This window comes from Drosophila yakuba, chromosome 2R (genome assembly GCF_016746365.2).
Source record: "Drosophila yakuba strain Tai18E2 chromosome 2R, Prin_Dyak_Tai18E2_2.1, whole genome shotgun sequence".
NCBI lineage: Eukaryota > Metazoa > Arthropoda > Insecta > Diptera > Drosophilidae > Drosophila > Drosophila yakuba.
In genome coordinates, this window is record NC_052528.2 from 20,820,390 (window position 1) to 20,838,446 (window position 18,057).

General features: G+C 44.3%; 5 protein-coding genes across 6 annotated transcripts; 2 read left to right on the plus strand and 3 right to left on the minus strand.

Moving 5' to 3' along the window:
• Window positions 1-279: 279 nt before the first annotated feature.
• On the plus strand, window positions 280-13,409 carry LOC6531647 (myotubularin-related protein 14). The gene is made up of 6 exons (XM_002092408.4): window positions 280-865; window positions 10,630-11,477; window positions 11,540-12,178; window positions 12,242-12,385; window positions 12,444-12,800; window positions 12,866-13,409. The coding sequence occupies exons 1-6, from the start codon at window positions 749-751 to the stop codon at window positions 12,999-13,001; spliced, it is 2,241 nt and encodes a 746-aa protein (XP_002092444.1). The 5' UTR covers window positions 280-748; the 3' UTR covers window positions 13,002-13,409.
• LOC6531648 (glucose-induced degradation protein 8 homolog) lies at window positions 2,704-4,679 on the minus strand. 2 transcript variants are annotated; one of them, XM_015195968.2, is made up of 4 exons: window positions 4,513-4,679; window positions 4,390-4,452; window positions 3,576-3,706; window positions 2,704-3,520 (listed from the first exon to the last, which is right to left on the minus strand). In XM_015195968.2, the coding sequence occupies exons 3-4, from the start codon at window positions 3,676-3,678 to the stop codon at window positions 2,907-2,909; spliced, it is 717 nt and encodes a 238-aa protein (XP_015051454.1). In that variant the 5' UTR covers window positions 3,679-3,706; window positions 4,390-4,452; window positions 4,513-4,679; the 3' UTR covers window positions 2,704-2,906. The 2 variants fall into 2 exon arrangements, with proteins under 2 accessions (XP_015051454.1, XP_015051453.1); XM_015195967.2 differs by having other exon boundaries at window positions 4,390-4,449; window positions 4,513-4,677.
• Window positions 13,345-14,588, minus strand: LOC6531649. The gene has a single exon (XM_002092410.4). It carries the CDS (start codon window positions 14,397-14,399, stop codon window positions 13,422-13,424), a length of 978 nt encoding a protein of 325 aa, XP_002092446.1. The 5' UTR covers window positions 14,400-14,588; the 3' UTR covers window positions 13,345-13,421.
• Window positions 14,589-14,673: 85 nt separating this feature from the next.
• Window positions 14,674-16,285, plus strand: LOC6531650 (actin-like protein 6B). The gene is made up of 3 exons (XM_002092411.3): window positions 14,674-14,990; window positions 15,050-15,892; window positions 15,956-16,285. Exons 1-3 carry the CDS (start codon window positions 14,792-14,794, stop codon window positions 16,189-16,191), a joined length of 1,278 nt encoding a protein of 425 aa, XP_002092447.1. The 5' UTR covers window positions 14,674-14,791; the 3' UTR covers window positions 16,192-16,285.
• Window positions 16,286-16,295: 10 nt separating this feature from the next.
• Window positions 16,296-17,708, minus strand: LOC6531651 (S-methyl-5'-thioadenosine phosphorylase). The gene is made up of 3 exons (XM_002092412.4): window positions 17,526-17,708; window positions 16,674-17,453; window positions 16,296-16,611 (listed from the first exon to the last, which is right to left on the minus strand). Exons 1-3 carry the CDS (start codon window positions 17,574-17,576, stop codon window positions 16,573-16,575), a joined length of 870 nt encoding a protein of 289 aa, XP_002092448.3. The 5' UTR covers window positions 17,577-17,708; the 3' UTR covers window positions 16,296-16,572.
• Window positions 17,709-18,057: the final 349 nt, after the last annotated feature.

Consider the following 18,057-nt stretch of genomic DNA (forward strand, 5'->3'; position numbering starts at 1 on the left):
CGTAGATGAGGAGTCGCTTTCAGCAATTAAATAAATGTGCATTATTTTTGTAAATGATTCGATTATTTCAAGTTTGTGTGGGATGTAAAGCCAATAAAAACAATGGCATGTATGGGAATACCCGTGCTAAAAGTAAAATATTTTCTGACACCGGTGTTCCGAACCAGGGTTTGAGTCAAGAATGCTGGCCCATCACTCGCAAGTACCAAACGATAAAAGAAAACTTTTGCTAATCGAATAAGCATCGATGGTCATCGATGTTTCTCCACCTCTACCTTTTCATGTTGTTTTTTTAGTCGCGGCTGTTTGACGTTTGTCGCTTTCCTCCGTTGCGAATAGGAAATATCACAATAGCACATTTTATTACAAACGAATTGCGAACGCAACGACGACAACTACAATTGTAGCACTAACCGTAAGCGCAGGGGCGAAAAATTAAATTGCGTTTGCGGCCGTAAAAATTTGATGACGTCGCCGTCATCTAGGGCGTAAAAAGCCAAGCAAAGCAAACAAACGCGAAAAACGAAACGTGTAAACGGCGTAGAAGCGATAAACGCAACTAAAATACGCAGCAGATAAAATACAATACGAGAGAAAAGAAAAGTCACGGGAAATATTGTTCATATTCGGCGTCTTTTTGCGAGATTAAACGTGTGTTTGTGTGAGTGTTTGTGCTTTTGCCAGTGTCGTGTGTGTGTGTAATTAAGAGGATAAAAAGGAATCGAACGGTAAATGCATCGCCGCAAAAATGTGCAGCCTAACATCAAACCACATGGTCAACGTAACGCAGCAGCACCTACACGATCTATTGGAAACTTTCGAAAAAAAGTCCTTCGAGGCGGCGGCATTTGAGGAAGGAACGGCGGTAAGTTAACGGTACATGTGCATGTGTCAGTAAGTGTGGGTGTGACATACATTTAGGCGCACGTGCACGTGCTGTCGCCGCAAAACAGACACACACACACACGAATTGCTTGGCGTGCAAGTGTGCGTGGCGCCTTTGCGGAGGACACGTCATAATGTCCTGTCCTCCTATTGCTCTTATTCTCTTCCCTTCCTTGCGCTCCTCTTCCTCGCCGTCTTCTTTCTGCCGCGCCCCAAAAATACTCAGCCACTCAAAATGGCCGCCATTAAGCTTCCTGCGATGAAAATCGCACTTTCATGGCAATCAATAGGCGCTAAAACATGTCGTTCGATGGACTTAATGGCTCGTTTTCGCCATGAACACTACTAATCATGGGATAGCTTTTCCAATTTGGTATTCTATCGCCTTGGGTTCTATTTACCTATTCGATCACCAATCATTAATACAAAATATCTATTTTTAATAATAGGAACAATAACCGGTATTTTCGAATTATCTTGCTTTAAGATACATTATGTGGCTTCATAAGCAGGTGTTGTAAATTCTTTTTCGCCTTTTCCTTTTTACAATATAATTTTCCAATAAATGTTTAAGAATTATGTATATTAAGTTTTTGTTTCAAAGTTCCTCACCGAGTTGCATTCAGTCTGGTTATTAAATCAAACTTTAATTTAATTAGGAAATCCCGGGTAAGCAGGTTTTTCAAAACCGGAAAACTTTCCTAATAGCTTTTGTTCTCGAATTGCCATTGAAACTCAATATCCCACTAAGCTGCACTAAGCGGTAATTGAAAGCCTAATGGCCTTTTTAGGCCCGCCCCTGAAACACGCATAAACGTGCATTTTCTTGCCGCGACACGCACTCTAACTAGACTATTGTCTTTTGCATTCAGCTCATCCCCTTTCACCCATTTACCCCCTTCGAATGTCACGCACCCCTTTTAATAGCCTAGTATGTAATGCCGTCTTATCGCCCGCTTAACCGGCAATAACCCAGAATAACAATTGTAATGGCAACTTGACAACAGCGCTGCTCATTTGCATGCCAGTGCTGGTGAATATATTTTAGCCAAATCCCAGAGCCAGGCTACTTGGTGTGAGAGCGAGGAAAGCCAAGTGGAAACTTGGCACGTAACTCACGTTTCCGCAGCGATCTTACATGGGTTTGTTCAGCTGCAATCGCCAAAAGGGCTAATACTTTGTAGTAAACGTGTGTTTTTATCAAACCATAGCCGGGGTCTTATCACCAAGCAGGGCGCCAACCTTCGATTTGATTTTCCACAAGTATTTTCCTATTCATATTCCTTATCTGCTTGCTTTTCAAAGGCACAAACAAAAAGCTGCTGCTGCTGCCGCTACTGCCCCTTGATACAAAGCATTGCATTTTTGATGGGGTGCAAAGGGTGAATTATGTGTGCGATTCTCTCTCACTTGTTTATTTCCCTGTCTCCTCGGGGTTCAGGGTTAAGTTTAGCCACACCGATTAGATTAGGCGCCCCAGCTAAAGGCACCATACTTAAACAAATGACGTAGGTCGGCGATATGGTTTAAAGCTTCCAGAGAATGTATGCCAAGAAATTCAACCACCTCATATAGTATACAAATGTACGAGGCAAAATTGCAAAAAAAAAAATAAAAAAAACAAAAAGAAAAAAAAGGTTAAAAATATACAATTAAAGTATTTACTTTGATTCGCGGGCATTTAAATTGCAGCTAAAGCGTGACTGTATCTAAAATATATTACCAATTCGTCAATAATATTTAACATAATTCAATCAAAAGTATATTCATTAAAAGATGATGATTACCAGAGGAGCCAGAAAAATAATACTACGCTTCTTCCAATTTACATCAAGACATGGAAATATTTAATATTCAACATCCATTCAAAAAAATTACACCTATTTATGCTGGTTTACCACCAACAAAATTACATTTATATATGTAGATTTGCTTAAAAAAAAAAAAAAAACAACGTACATTTAAAAAGTTTCGCAGTAGACGCCGACCGATCGTTGGACAATTATTGCATGCCTATGGACTTAGAAACCCTGGAAACTGCGGCGGAACTCCTCCTCGAAATCCGCATGGGCAAGATCAAGTTTGTGAAAGTTGGTGCATCCCTCGCGATCCAGCTTGGCCTGGGCCCAAAGGATCAGCTTGATGAGGAACATCATTCTTGGCTCCATTGGCTGCTCCTCTTTGCTCTTACTCTCACCCTCGTGGCAGCGCAACATGGCTGCATTTATTTCACCGGCCACCTTTTGGCGATAGGAGTAATACATTAGCTCCCCGTAGGGACTGTATTCCGGCCGATCGAAGGCCAGCAGACCCATGGTGCGCTCCACTTCGTGGTAGTGCCTTGGATCGACCTTGGAAAATCCCGCTGCCTTGCTCTGGGCGAACTTCAAGGCCTTTTCCATCTTCTGATCCCTGATCATCTCAATCAGACGCAACTGTTGCATGTGAAAGAACACATAGTTGTCGGTCTCGAAGAGGCGTGGATAGATCCGTGTGGCCAGATCCATAGCGTACTTCACCTGGCCCACCCGGACGGCATCCTGAATCCTCAAGCGATCGCCAATGGTGTCCATGTGAGGACCCGGCTTCACCGCCGCCTCGGTCATGAAACGCTTGGCGGCCTCCTGATAGCCCTCTAAATGATAGTTTTTGTACATCAGCTAGGCAGAAAGCATACTAGTGAGTCTCACCTGTAACCAGATAGTTCATCACCAGGCGGTTTAGATCCGCCTGTCGGCACTGGAAGCTCATCATGCGATGGGGCCACGAAGTTGATGGTCTATACTCGGCCATTCTCAATTGTTTTAGTCTGACTTAGGTACTGAAAAAGGAATGGTAGTCGAAAAAGTAAATAATTGAAAATAGTCCTGATTTATAGATCAAATAGATTACATTCTTAACTTATATACAACTGGCAAAGTAACTGGCTCAACTGGCAAAGTAATCTACATTGTTTATTCAATTTGTATTATTTATGATTTCTACAACATAAAGACATTTATGAAGATATTAGAGAGCTGTCGAGTTTTGTCTACTTTGTCTTATCGTTTAATTTTACACATTTTTTGTGCCATATCCAAAGGCTCCGTTGATGATCATCTATTAGCAATGTGCTGATCATTATATCACTTTTGTTTTCAGCGAGTTACACATCATTTTGGCACATCAGTTTGCTTGTACAAACTGATTTATTTTTATGACCTGGCATTGAAATCTGTTGCAGATGCAAATGCGAGTGTGTATTGGGTTTTGCATTTGTATTTAGTATCTGCGTGGGTGGGTGGGGTATACCATTTTCATTTGTCTGCTCGTGTGGGCGCCAAACAGTCAATCCCAGCCAAGCAAAAAATGCCAAAAATAGCAGGAAGGCTTTTGCTTCATAAATACATGTATATATCACTTTCATAAATATTTTTGCCAAGCGTCGTGTGTGTTTTGGCCGTCTTGGCTGTTTTTCATTGTACATATATGTTATTTATTTATTCGCACATTGTTAGAACCCACCTGTTGTTGTTTTTGTTGCTGCTTTCGTTGTCAATCAAAAATGTTGTGCAAAAATTTCACCTGCTGAAAACGCAAAGAAGGGTGAAATAATTTTGCAATACAATGGAATATGGAAAAATGTACTTTTGTATTGTTCGGATGGCTAGCAAAGGCTAGCTGATATCTGTGCAGTTTCTTTCTTTTTTTTTTTTTGGCAACAATCGGCTTAAGCCAAACCAATTGGACCAAAAACGGCCGCGTAGCGAGCGCTGCCTTTGGCGCCTGCTGGAACACTGCTCTGGTCCCAGGAGCTGCAGGGACCTGGATGGCAGCTACTCCTCCGCATTAATGTGTATCCCGCCTGGCGCCTTCCAGTCTGCAGCTCGCTTCCAGTGCGGAGATTGCACTCGGTTTTGGGGGTTGCAACCAGTTCCAGGAACAGTGAAGCCACCCTATGGCATACGATGAGCGTGGAGCATAGACCCTTTGACCCTTCTGGACGCTCCTGGTCGCCTGCTTTCGTTGGCAGCAGTCTGTGCCGTGGCCACGCCCCCGCCAACGACAGCTTCCCACCACCGCCCCCGGAAACGGATGCAGCTGCGCTGCAAGCCGTGCGGCGTCATTTGTGTGGGCGCTTTGGAAAATGCGGCACAGGCGCGCAGGAATCGCCGCAAGAGCGGAAGTGCGACGCCTTCCAGCGCAACAACTGCAACCAAAGTTCTGCACTGTGGGATAAGTTCGCCCAAAATGGGTTAAATATAAAATCCCATTTAAGTATGGGAGCTGGCATTATTCATTTTGAAATACGACAGAATAGTTATATTTATGCTCTCTTATCAATCAATGGTACGAGTATTATGTTATAATAAACAATAATTCGCTGCTCCTTAAATTTATCAATATATCTAACGTTAAAAAATATATTAAAACTACATTGAAATTGACAAGGCTAACGCGTTTTTGGTGATTGATTTTTAATTTATGTATACATTATGAAAGCTCGTCAAGCATGGCAAAAATAATTATTGGATGACCTCAGTGTGTGGAGCGGGATAATGAGAACTGCCATGAATTGTGGGTCAATGATTGTTTTCATTTGTGTCAATTGGGAGGAAATATAAATGCCAGTCAAATGAATGATTTAACATTGTTCAAACAAGCGTTTGATTTTTCAAATATATGTTAGATTAAAAAGCGTGTCAAACAAATTGTATCTCCTAATTTAAATAATTTAAATTGTTTGTGCTTATTTGTTGGTATACATAAACAATCTCTGTTAGCATATTAACCTATTATTTTTTGCCAAGTTTGTGCCACTGTGCACTGGCGACTTGGCGCCCTACACCCTTTTATGACAGCCTGTTGCACGTTGAACTTTGCTCCCACGCGTTTGGATGCGCCTACCCGCGCCGCCCCCTTCGTCGCAGTGTTTGTGTGCAAGTGTGTTCGATGGCCAGCTGTTGCTGCAAGATGCGTGGGTCGCACCACAGACACTTGTGCCAGGAACGCAGGAGTGGATGTAGCGCCAACATTGAACAGCCCCCTGTGAGGGGCTGAGTGGGTTGAGGGGGAAGGCGGAAGGAGTGTCTAGTGGTCTGGAGGGGAAGTGCATCTCCGCATCCCCGCAGCTGTAGTAATGCGAGCAGCTGCGCTTCCAGCTCTTATCGGGGATGCAGCAGCAGCTTTCCGGGCGCATGTCCGCAATGGAGAGAGCCGGCGAGTTCGATTTGATTAAGGGCCAGTCTGATAAAAGGGTTCCAATGCTTCCAGATACATACATACATATGTGTGAATGGATGTTGCAACGGCATTCCAAAGTGCAGTAATGTCGAAGCACCCTGCTGCGGAACTCCTCGCGCATTCCGGACTAACTGCCTAGCATCCGGAGCCACCATGCAAGCATGATTAGAAGAAGGGCACAATTCGCCATCGCCATCGCCGATGTTCGCTGCTACTACTCCTTCAATTTTCCAGCTACGTGTGCTTTCGGATGCTGCCGATTTTTTAGCCACCAACTTTATATTCATGCTCGCCTGTTCGCTGACAGATAAAATCGATAATGTGCGAAATGGCAATGCCGCTTCACTCAACTATTTGCAGGGAGTTCGGATTCAGATTCGGATTCGGATACCTTCTGTTGGATGTGGGGGGATCGGCTTTCGTTTGGTTATGTGGTTATGCCCAAAGCAAAAATAATAGGGGATGTCGGGGCCGAAAGCAAACGAATTATTATGTTGTGTGCTCGATTGCAAATGGCCAACAGGAGCGCAGAAATGTTATTCTGCTTATTGATTTTCATTTGCGTTAGTGTTGCACTAAGGCACTGGGAAAAATGTATCGCACATAACCAAGTTGTGTTTAATTGTATGACTTAATATATGATTATTATTAGTATTATATTGCGATGTCATAGAACTTTATTTCCTTTTCTGCTAGCCCATGTTGGCATTGCCAAACTGAATCGATTATTCCGATGACCTTCTTTTTACATCACAGTGAATTGTCTGATGGGAAACCAGAACGAGAAAAGCGATCGGCGGCTTGCGGAACTCAATTCTGTTTGTGGGAACGAGTGTGGGCGGTGAAAATCTCTTCCTGACTGGCTGGCGAATAAATTAAGCATTTGATAAATAGATTTGTGAAACACCCCTGCTCATATTCATTACTTGTATCCGTAACGCCCACTTACCGCGCTCAATTATTGCCATTGCAAAGTGTTTGAAGTGCTTACATGCGTTTGTTTGGCAAGCAAAAATCATTTAGCTTTCAATGGCGACAAAAAACTTTCGACTCAAACGTGCCTCAGACCTCCATTGGATACATCTCAGTTGCATATCATCCACAAAGCGGTTTCAATGCCTTTCGAAAGTTGTCCCACACACACTGTCGAGTGTTTTAGCCATGGTGATATTTATGCACTCTGCATTTTTGCAATTTGCATATTAAAAGTTATTTAATATCCCCAATCGATGTGGATGATGTTGCATAAATTAAAAGAAATGCTAGTCGTTACCGTAAATAGTAGCTGAAATTATTTAAAAAAAAAAATGCAAAGAAACATGCATATTTGTGGTTAAATGTTTTAGCATAGTATTTGCAATGCTGTCAAGGTACAGAGGTAATCATTTGTTACTCGTAATAAACCTTAAAGCATTATATTTTACAATGAACAATGCAAACAATGCCTTGTATTTCGTTGCTTTATGATGGAAAAGAAAGGACTTGCTTATACGCATACGACACAAAGTGTAAATATGTTTAATTGTTTGGAAATGAATAAAAAGCTCCCAACTAATAATAATAATATACGCAACAGAACTGTACTGCGCATCCAGTTCCTTTATTCCTGGAACCCGATCCAAAAACTTACTCAGAGTTTGAAACGTGGGCGCAACTTGTTTTCATATCGGGGGTCTTTGAACGCCGACGAAAACAACACGCTGCACATTTTAAAGCGCAAGCATAAATCATGTAAACAAGAACAACGAGTATCAAAGGCGGAACTCTGCCGGTCGAGCAGTCATTTTGGGTGTGGTCAGTGGCCCCAGTTTAAAGCCTTAGTTCGTCCACTCAATAATTCATTCAAGAAAAGCCATTTCCCTGTCGCCGGCGGATTGATGAATATGCAACGTGTGGCTTGCACCGAGGCCTCCTCCTTCAGTTTTTCAGCTTGTTATTCGGCAACAAAAAAAATCGTAAAAAACAACAAGACAAGAGGCAGAGCAGGAGCTCAAGCCTCAACTGGTACAGTAAACATAACAACATGGCAGGAACATAATAGTTATAATAGCAGTGGAAGTTTAGTAGATGTGTTTGTAATATTAGCAATACTTAAGTTTAGTGCCCACTTGGCTGCTTAAACCTACTTTCAGTGGAGATAAGTTTGGCGTGAAAGTCGGAGTTAAAGAAGTCGTACTGTACTGAATGGACGACCTCTCCACTCTTTTCTTTTGCTGATTCCCTGTGCTTGGTCGAGTTGGTTCGGTTCGGTTGGTGGTTTTCTCGGTTCGATTGCACACGAGTGCGATTACGATTATTTTTCAGCTGTGCTGGTTTCTTGCCGCTGTTGTTCAGTTTTTTTCTTCTTTCTTTCTTTTGGTTTTTTTTTTGTACTTTTGTAAGCTTTTCTGCTTTATTTGCCGTTCGGTTCCATGTTTTCTTTTTGAGAGACCGAAGAAAAGTGTGTCGCACTCTGCAGCTTCTGCTGCATTTCTGGTGGCCCAGCATCGGCAGAGTCTTTAAAATCCGGGTTTGTGAGGCGAGCTTGGGTTTCGAGCCAGCCTTCCTTCGGTTTGAATTTCACTATTTGGGTCAGCCGATGATGAAAGCCCCGATAAACATGATGATGATGATGATGGGTCCTAATGATCACCACGCTCGCAAACTATTTTCCGCGCTGTAACTACACGAGCGAGCGTCTGTTTGTTGTTTTTAAGTTTTACAGCGCCTTTGGAACAGGCGCTCAGTTTTTCAAGCAGCGCTGCTGCACTTACAGTTGCACTTGCTCGCTTACAATGAAAAAACGACAGCGGCAGTAAAAGCAACGAAACAACGGCAACAGAAGCAGTGGGCAAGCAGTTCAATGCACACAAACATACATGTACATGTGTGCATGTGTGACTTGACTGCTTTGTAACGGCAGCTTCGTTGACTTGCAGCTCACTCACACTCGCGCATCGGTCATCGATGGGGCTTGTATTTTCTTTCTGGCAGCCCCATCTCTCTCACACTCATCACCTCGCTTGCTCCCACTCCCATCATCTGTCAAAAAGTGCTGCCGAAAGTAGCTGCATGAAACTGCAAAAGTAGCTAATTTGCTTTAAAACTCGGCTTGGCATTTTAAGCTTTGATTGAATCCTCTTCACTTGCAAGTTTGGCAAACGATTGCTCGTCTTTCAGGAAAAATACTCAACTTTTTAGGCTATAATTAAAAATGTATTTTCATATTTTGGTATTAAGTTGGATTTACAATATATGGTAATATAACGAGAAGTACATTGAAATTTTTTTTTTTAACGCATTAGATTTAAAATAGTTGAATTGGCAACATTGTAAGCCAAATACTAGATTAAACTGGAAGCAAAAGGACAACAAGCAATTAACTAAAAAGCGATGGTAGTTTTGTATTGATATTGACAATTCGTTTTATTTTATAATAAATGTTTGCTTGCGCAATCTAACAAATGCTAAAAATACAATAAAAGCACCTTAAACAGCAATTCGTTTTTTTTCTTGTCGGCGTTTTGCTGGTAATTGTAATTGCGTTTTAGTTGTTTTGCTCGTTCGCTTCGTACTGCGCACTTGTGTGCAGTAGTTTTCAACCCACACACACACACATACGCCCCACTAAGTTTTCATCGGGTTTGTTTTGCTCGCTGCTTCGCTTTTGTTGTTGCCAATTTTTGCGCAGCTACGGTCTTTGTCTTTTTATAATTTTTTGTTTTTCTCTTCGCCATTTGTTTGCACATTTCTCTCTGTGAGCTAAAAACCTGTTTTCCCAAGGTGTTTGTGTTTGCACGAGTCGTTTTTTGTTGTTGCTGTATTATTATTGTGCTTTTATCTAGTCGCAGTTGCTGGTCTGGGACAGCTGGCTGGGGGCCACGCCCACCATTCGTCGCCACCGCCCCCTTGCTCGCCTTTCCTTCTATTTTTAGCAAGTCGCCCAAACAACCTTTAGAATTCTTCTTGATTAGCACACAGAGTAAATCAGTTTTACAATTATAACAAGAAACTAAATTACGAATTATTTTATTTTTTATGAAATGATTATATTATATCTAAATGGCTAATTGGTGTTGTAACTTGGCCATTACCCCTCCTAGCTTATCTCTTTTAACCCTTGAGCGACAGATAGTAACCAGTCGAAGTCGAACGATCCAGATTCCAGTTCTCCTACCCTGGGAGCGTCCAAGTTCCATTGAACTCGGGTTAGGAATGTCTATATAGTATACTACGTATACACACATTGAAAATGCATGGAAAACCAGTTGCACTCTGCGTTCTAATCTCTCTGTCCATTAAGAAGCGTAGCCGGCATCGCTGATTTATGCAAACCATTGAATTTTCACACTGCCCGTCAAATACTTAATGGTTATCCAAAGTGAATGTGACCTTAGTAGTCATTCGTATACGGATCAGCATCTTAATGGCATGAACTACTTCAGTCTTTAATATGTGGGGCTATGCAACTTAACATGTTACAATATTTGACAGTCCTTCAGTTATTAGTTATATTATATTATAAATATCCTTCTCTTTTAGGAGTACGAGATCTCCAAGAAATGCGAATTCCTGTTTAAGCTCGACTACAGCCTAATAGAGCTGGATAATACGAACGGATTGCTCAGTCCGCGATATCCTGGCCGAATACTCATACCAGAATGTGAGCACGGGCACATGGCCAAGACGCTGGTACCGGGAAATGGACTATTCGGGCAAGTTGGTAGTGGCTTGGGAGGTGGAGGCTCCTCGGGAACAACCGCTACCGCCACGCCTCTGAACAGCAGTGCAGGAAGCACCGGAAGCGAGGGTGTGGGCATCCAAGCTTTTGTGACCTTTGCCAATCCCCTGCAGACGCAACAACAGCATCCGCTCCAGCAGCAATATCCCTCGCAGCAGACGCATCCCCTCCACACGCAATATCCCTCCCAGCAGCCACATCCTCTCCAGCAGCAACAACAGCCATCGCAACAGCAATCCCAAAATACAATATACGAGGATCAGTACGATATCCAGCGAATGCGGGAATTGGTAACGATGGCCAAGTACGCGAGATGCCGTCAAAGATTCGCCGTGCCCGTGATCATGTATCGCGGAAAGTACATATGCCGCTCTGCCACGCTATCCGTTATGCCAGAAACCTACGGTCGGAAGGTGGTGGACTATGCCTACGACTGCCTGAGTGGCGGCAATTACACCGCGCCAATCGGAGAGGAAAACGATGCGGACTCCACGGACGAGTCGCTTATCACCCACATGCACGACCAGGCGCAGTCGCAGTTCAGCTACGACGAAGTCATTAAGAGCGACATCCAGCTGCTACATACGCTCAATGTTTCAACCATTGTGGACCTCATGGTCGAAAACCGCAAGATCAAATACTTCATGGCGTGAGTACACTGTAACATACTGAGTTCAAAACACCAACTGATCACCAACCTCTTTCCTTTAGCGTTTCCTCGTCAGAGAAAGCGGATCCCAACAAGCACTATAAGAGCTTTAATCTTCTATCCCTGCCGTATCCGGGCTGTGAGTTCTTCAAAAAGTTCCGGGACAATAACTACATGGCGCGCAACCTGCACTACAACTGGAAGCAAACTTTTAACGATGCGAATATCAACATTCCCAACATGGGACCCGCTGCGGATATCGATGTGGCGTGGTCGGAGTACCGGGATTGGGATCTGGTGGCCATTACCCAAAACTATTTGAGAGCCACACTAAAATACGTGCAAGAGGAGAGCTCCGGCCTTCTGATTCACTGCATCAGCGGTTGGGATCGCACTCCACTGTTTGTGTCCTTGGTCAGGCTGTCTTTGTGGGCAGATGGGCTCATCCATCAGTCACTGAACGCCATGCAAATGGCGTATTTCACACTGGCCTACGACTGGTACCTGTTTGGCCATCAACTGCCCGATCGCCTGAAACGAGGCGAAGACATCATGTTCTTCTGCTTCCACGTGCTCAAGTTTATAACGGACGAGGAGTTCAGCATTGTGGAGCACCGTAAGCGCACTAAGACATCCAGCAGCAGCGGCAGTAGTGTTATAGTAATTAAATCCGACGGCTGCGACGATGAACCGCTCAAGGAGTAAGTATAGCCAAGTAGAGTCATTGAACAAACGTTTATAAGTTAATTTACATTAAATTGCAGAGACTACATCCTTTCCTTCGATCAAGATAGCAATGACAGCTACTCAAACTGTTCCAACTGTGATATGTCCATAACAGATAACTTCTATGCCACGACGCCAGCGCAAGTCAATCCACTGACCAGCAGATCGCCCAATCCGAAGAGGTTGTACTGCCTTGACTAAAACAAGAAACCTCACTAACTTTAGCTCAACCTTTTTTAGATCTAGAACCAGCCCCATTTCAGTGCCTGGATCAAATGCGCGGCAAAGACAGGAGTCTACATCTTCCAATGGCAGCTGGCAGGTGGTTACCGATACGGGTTCAATTGACTCCATGATGAACGGCAGCTACATGATGCGGTTTGTGGCGCAACAGGCAGCGGATGGTGGCGGCTCCTCAAACATTCCTCTGTACAATGGCGGCAATGGTTACCACTGCAGCATCAATACAGCATCGAGTGGCAGTGGAAGCGGAAGTGGAAGCAGCATCAGTAACGGCAGCTCAACGCACGGTTTCGCAAACGGTTCCTCCAAAGACGTAGGCGGCAGCACTATGGCCAGCAAGCAATGCATAAACTTGTAAGTTTAAGCCTAATCCTTAGTTAGCTAGATAGCTGTGACATAATTTCGTTGTACAATTGCAGACGAAAGCAACGCCTGAATGCTGTGCGCGCCATTTTTATACAAGCCTACGGCAAGACGATTGGACTGAAATTCAAGGAGGGCTCATCCATGAACCTGGCCACGTTCATTGGGAACCTGGCGGACCAACTGTTTTGAGAAAGGATCAGCAGCTATCACCGTTTGTTAGATTTACACCCAAATTGTTTGTTTCTTGTTAAGTGCTGCGCTTTCAACCAACGACTGTATTTATAGACCTGTTGAATTGCGTTCTTTAGTGACTGTTGACGATTGTGTAGTGTAACGGATAACTGATTACCGAAAAGCATCGAAAGAGCCAGGCGGATCCTAGGCAATGAGCAAACTTCTGTAGTCCTCCTGCCCTAGCTAACCCGCTCTCCAGTTCTCTAGGTTCTCCAGCTACCAACTTCCCGCTCCTTGTTTGTTTAGTTATTAGTTCATCGAGAATGCAAAGCAAGCGAAATATAAAATGCGATTTGGATTATACAATAGTTTTAAGTTGTAATTTATAGTAATGTATTTTTTAATAAACTTATGTGCATTTTATACGAAAGAAAGTCATGTTCTTAGCGTAGGCCTTCTGGAGCGCCGGATTCTGACTAAAGGTAAAAGATCTTCAAAATCCACTCGTTTCACCCGGATCCGACAACTTTTAATGTAATATTTGGCGCTTTTAAGTGGAACGTAGCGGGGTGTTTCAGTCGGTCGCTTGTCAAATTTGTTTGCATCCTTATTTTCAGGTTCGTCCGGTTTTTCTGTTTTGATTTCGACATCATTTGATCCATTGCTAATACCATTATCGCTGATTGTCCTGCTACTTCCCACACTCCTTTTATTGGCATTTATTATACTAGGGTTTGAGTGAGGGCTAATGCGAAATCCATCAATCGTCGAACGGATTAAAGTGTCGGCTGGAAGCTCTTTAACCCGTATTGCTTTGAGAAACTCGTCGTATTCACTCTGTGCTGTCTCCAGCTCCTTAGGACCTAGCTCTTGAGTGGCTTTTTCTAGGCGCTCCTGTTCTAGGATGAGGTCGAGGACCTCCACTTCTAAACGCCGGCGTTCCGATTGCGAAAGAGATTTCAGGAAGGTCAATTGACTAAGCAGAAACTCCTGGCACTTCGTTTTCGGCACATCCGGGGGCTTCTCCGCTTGCATGCGGTTCTGCACGTTGTTCATCACCCGCCACAGGGGATCAGGGATTTGCCCTGTGGCACTAGCCAAGGCACTGATCAGCGGACGCAGTTTCAACCACCGCAGCCGTAGGTCACTTACGGAGAACGGAGCACTCAGCTCAACGCCCTCGTACTTTTGGTTAAAGGAGTTAGCCAGCTGATCCCATCCCCAGGTGTTGTAGTCTACGTCCAGTTGGGGCTCCACCTCCGGAATAATGAGGAAGGGATACCGACAGATCATCTCCATAAGCAGCACGTCATTTAAAACGATCTGCCCACTGATGTTGGTGTTTGATATGTTGATCTCCATATGCGGAACATTGGAATTGGTCACCGATTCCTCGGCGCTGTCGGTACTCATTTTAATATTTGCAAGAGTGGGTCGCTTTAAAGTTCTATAAAACAATTCCGTACCAACACGATCAATTTCGTCTGTATGTTCCAAGTTACCACATAACGGTAATGGAGGAGGTGTTGTTATTTCCGTAATTAATTAATTCGTCATTTATTCGAGTTTCAAGTAGTATTGTAAACTAAGAGAGATGAAAGTTGTTTGATAACAACAAACGATACCATACAGGCGAAATCGATAGGCAGAATATTCGATATTTTGCTTCAACAATCGATACATTGTCAGACCATCACCAGCGAGGAAGAAGCGTCGTGAAAAAAGCCGCAAAATATACACAGACTGAAATATTTTCGCGAATTTCTTGAATACAACGTGCGGAAAAGTGTTCGGAACGCCCCAAAATGAGTGGCGGCACCATGCTATATGGCGGCGACGAGATCGGCGCCCTGGTCTTCGACCCCGGACATCACTCCTTGCGAGTGGGCTACGCACAGGAGGATTCGCCCAAGGCGGAGATACCCTCGGTTGTGGGAATTGGAGCCGCTCCAGAGACCAATCTCGATCCGGAGACCAAAACAGACAACAATGCCACGCCAAATAGTGAGTTTCTACATTTGCCTTATAACCCGTTAAAAAAAACCGGCAAACCCCTCCTCTAGATGCCGACCAGCGCAAGTTCTATGTGGACACCAACTACGTGACCGTTCCCCGTTCCAATATGGAAGTGCAGACCTATATGAAAGACGGTATGATCGACAACTGGGACCTGTTTGAGAAGGTGATTGATTACGCCTATGCCAATGTCATTCAGTCGGAGCCGGAATACCACCCCGTGCTCTTTTCCGAAGCATCGTGGAATGTGCGCAACAACCGCGAGAAGCTGACCGAGCTTATGTTCGAAAAGTACAATGTTCCAGCCTTCTTTCTGGTGAAAAACGCAGTCTTGGCTGCCTTCTCCAGCGGGCGGGCCACCGCTTTGGTTGTCGATAGCGGAGCCACCCACACTTCAGCCGTACCCGTCCATGAGGGCTATGTGCTGTCCCAGGCGGTGGTTAAGTCACCCCTGGGTGGAGACTTTCTTTCACGACAGTGTCGCCAGCATCTGGAGAAGCACGGTATTGATCTGTCGCCTGTATACAAGATTGCCTCCAAGGACGTCGTAAAGGAGCGCGACAACGGACGGTTTACGCTGCGCAAACTGCCAGAGAACCTGACTCAGTCGTGGCAGAACTACATGTTGCAGCTTATGATGCAGGACTTCCAGATGAATGTGTTGCAAGTCCTAGAGAATCCATTTGACGAACGGGTGGCTGCCCAGATTCCCACGGTGCACTATGAGTTTCCTAATGGTTATCACCAGGACTTTGGTTCTGAGCGATTCAAGATAGCCGAGAGTCTCTTTGACAACGCGATGCTGGGGGCTGGCCAATTGGCGTCCACCAGCGTGGGAATGTGTGATGCGGATGTGCGGCTGTCACTTTTTGGCTCAGTTGTCGTCACTGGTAGGAATTTTCCCTAGGTCTATAGACTTATAGCCCACTTATACCTTTATATTTTGCTTTTAGGTGGCAATACTCTTCTGCAAGGCTTTCCGGAGCGCCTAAATCGCGATCTCCAGCTGCGTGCTCCATCAAATACGCGCCTAAAAATGATTTCTGCCAATGGCACCGTGGAGCGAAGATTCGGGGCCTGGATTGGCGGCTCTATCCTAGCCAGCATAGGTACTTTCCAGCAGATGTGGATATCGTCGCAGGAGTACGAGGAGGCCGGCAAGAGCCAAGTCGAGCGGAAGTGTCCGTAAAGACAGCGCAATCGAATTCCAATTTTAATTTTAAAGACGCAACTCTATGTAATAATATAAATGTGAACTTTTAAGTGTCCCATTATTCAGAAGACGTTCGCGCGTTTGTTTAGGAATAGATTGCATTTGATTACGAAAATGTTTTTAGTTACACACATATGTATATATTTACTGCGACGCTGACGCGGACGTTACAGTTTCACATTTCAATGGAGTTTTTACCGAATGCCTTTTGTCCTTCGGATCTAATTCGTACGTAATCGATATGGAATGGACTCTGGGTCCACGCTTTTTGTGGAACTGATGATAAAGCGGTGGCACATAGATCTTGCGGCGAATCAGCGTCTCTTCCGTTATTTCGTGGCAGAGTTTTATAAATCGTCACATGGCTCCAGACATTGTGTTGTTGCAAACGCATTGCTATGGAAGAAACGCATACACTAAGTTTATAGATATGAACATATGTATATGCGGTCACTTACCTTGGCATTTAGTATGTCCTCCGACCAGTCCTCCTTGGCAATTCGACCAACAGCGTTGACCAGGATCTTCTTTACCTTGATCACGTTCTCGGCAAAAGTGCGGAGGACATCCTGCACGTTGACACCCTCGCATCCCATGCGCCAGCAGTCGTAATCCGTGGCAATGGCCACCGACCCGTAGAGTAGGCCTGCCTCCTTGGCTAGCACCACCTCCGGACACGTGGTCATGTTTATGAGGTCCCCTCCCCACTGACGGAACATGTGGCTCTCGGAGCGAGAGGAGAAGCGCGGACCCTCAATTGTCACAATGGTGGCCTTATCGTGGGCGGGAATCTCCAGCTCCTTGGCCGCCTCCAGCAGAATGTTGCGTGTGCGTTCGCTGAATGCCGGAAACATGGGCAAGTGGCAAACACCACGTGGACTTCGTTCCTTGCCATCGTAGAAGGTCTGAAGGCGTTTAGTAGTCCTGTCGATAAAGTCATGTGGAACAACTAGGTTGCCCGGCTTGATTTCCTCGCGCAAGGATCCACATGCTGTAGAGACAATTAAGTGGGTGCAGCCCACATCGCGAAGGGCCCAGATGTTGGCCCGGTAGTTAACATTGGAGGGCATGATGTCGTGCTTTCGTCCATGACGCGCCAGGAGTACGCATTGCACTCCATTAATCTCGCCTTCAATCAGAGCATCAGAAGGTTCTCCATAGGGCGTCTCGACCACACGTTCATGCCGATTTTCCAGGATATCTGGGTCGTCAAGTCCCGAACCGCCAATAATACCAATCTGTGGGTTATTTACAGTTTGGTATTGAACAAAATATGGGGTGCTTCATTTTTGAACGGGCCATGAACTTACTTTAATTGGAAGCGGATCCAGATTGGTGTCTTTACATTTAATCGTAATCATGGCTAGCGACGGATTGTGCGTTTACAAGCTGCTGGGCTGGCGGTCTGGAGCAGAGTAGAATATTCCCGCTGATAGCGTACTGATAACTGTGTGTCTACACGGTAGGGTGCATAAGCCGCAAAAGTTCGGGCATATTGAAACAACACTCAGTTCGTCATTGTGGGTGTGTAATTATGGTAATTATGCTTTGGTAATGCAACAGGAGGAGCTCTTAATAAAGTTAATAATAATTTAATATTTCTAATTATAAATTATTGAATTAAACCTGTCATCGTGGTATAACCACTTGTTAAATTATCATAATTTTAAGCTAACAAAATCTTTTTTATTAAAATTATGAAAATTTATATCCACAGCTGTTCGTACCAACAACAGTTCTAGTGCAATCTAACAACATTAAATGAAAACTGGCGTTGAATAAATTGTTAATTGTATCGTTTAAGTGGCAAACTTGATTCGGATGCTTATAGTGTAGGGTGAC

What these genes read in the sequence shown, in the direction of transcription:
- LOC6531651 (XM_002092412.4), bottom strand. Translation starts at nt 17,576, where the DNA reads ATGATTACGATTAAATGTAAAGACACCAATCTGGATCCGCTTCCAATT. An exon ending in TGGATCCGCTTCCAATTAAA is followed by an intron (nt 17,454 to 17,525) that starts GTAAGTTCATGG and finishes AATAACCCACAG; the next exon opens with ATTGGTATTATTGGCGGTTC. An exon ending in AGGACATACTAAATGCCAAG is followed by an intron (nt 16,612 to 16,673) that starts GTAAGTGACCGC and finishes TTTCTTCCATAG; the next exon opens with CAATGCGTTTGCAACAACAC.
- LOC6531650 (XM_002092411.3), top strand. Translation starts at nt 14,792, where the DNA reads ATGAGTGGCGGCACCATGCTATATGGCGGCGACGAGATCGGCGCCCTG. An exon ending in CAACAATGCCACGCCAAATA is followed by an intron (nt 14,991 to 15,049) that starts GTGAGTTTCTAC and finishes CCCCTCCTCTAG; the next exon opens with ATGCCGACCAGCGCAAGTTC. An exon ending in TGGCTCAGTTGTCGTCACTG is followed by an intron (nt 15,893 to 15,955) that starts GTAGGAATTTTC and finishes TTTTGCTTTTAG; the next exon opens with GTGGCAATACTCTTCTGCAA.
- LOC6531648 (XM_015195968.2), bottom strand. Translation starts at nt 3,678, where the DNA reads ATGGCCGAGTATAGACCATCAACTTCGTGGCCCCATCGCATGATGAGC. An exon ending in GATGAACTATCTGGTTACAG is followed by an intron (nt 3,521 to 3,575) that starts GTGAGACTCACT and finishes ACTATCATTTAG; the next exon opens with AGGGCTATCAGGAGGCCGCC.
- LOC6531647 (XM_002092408.4), top strand. Translation starts at nt 749, where the DNA reads ATGTGCAGCCTAACATCAAACCACATGGTCAACGTAACGCAGCAGCAC. An exon ending in GACGATGAACCGCTCAAGGA is followed by an intron (nt 12,179 to 12,241) that starts GTAAGTATAGCC and finishes ATTAAATTGCAG; the next exon opens with AGACTACATCCTTTCCTTCG. An exon ending in AGATCGCCCAATCCGAAGAG is followed by an intron (nt 12,386 to 12,443) that starts GTTGTACTGCCT and finishes AACCTTTTTTAG; the next exon opens with ATCTAGAACCAGCCCCATTT.
- LOC6531649 (XM_002092410.4), bottom strand. Translation starts at nt 14,399, where the DNA reads ATGAGTACCGACAGCGCCGAGGAATCGGTGACCAATTCCAATGTTCCG.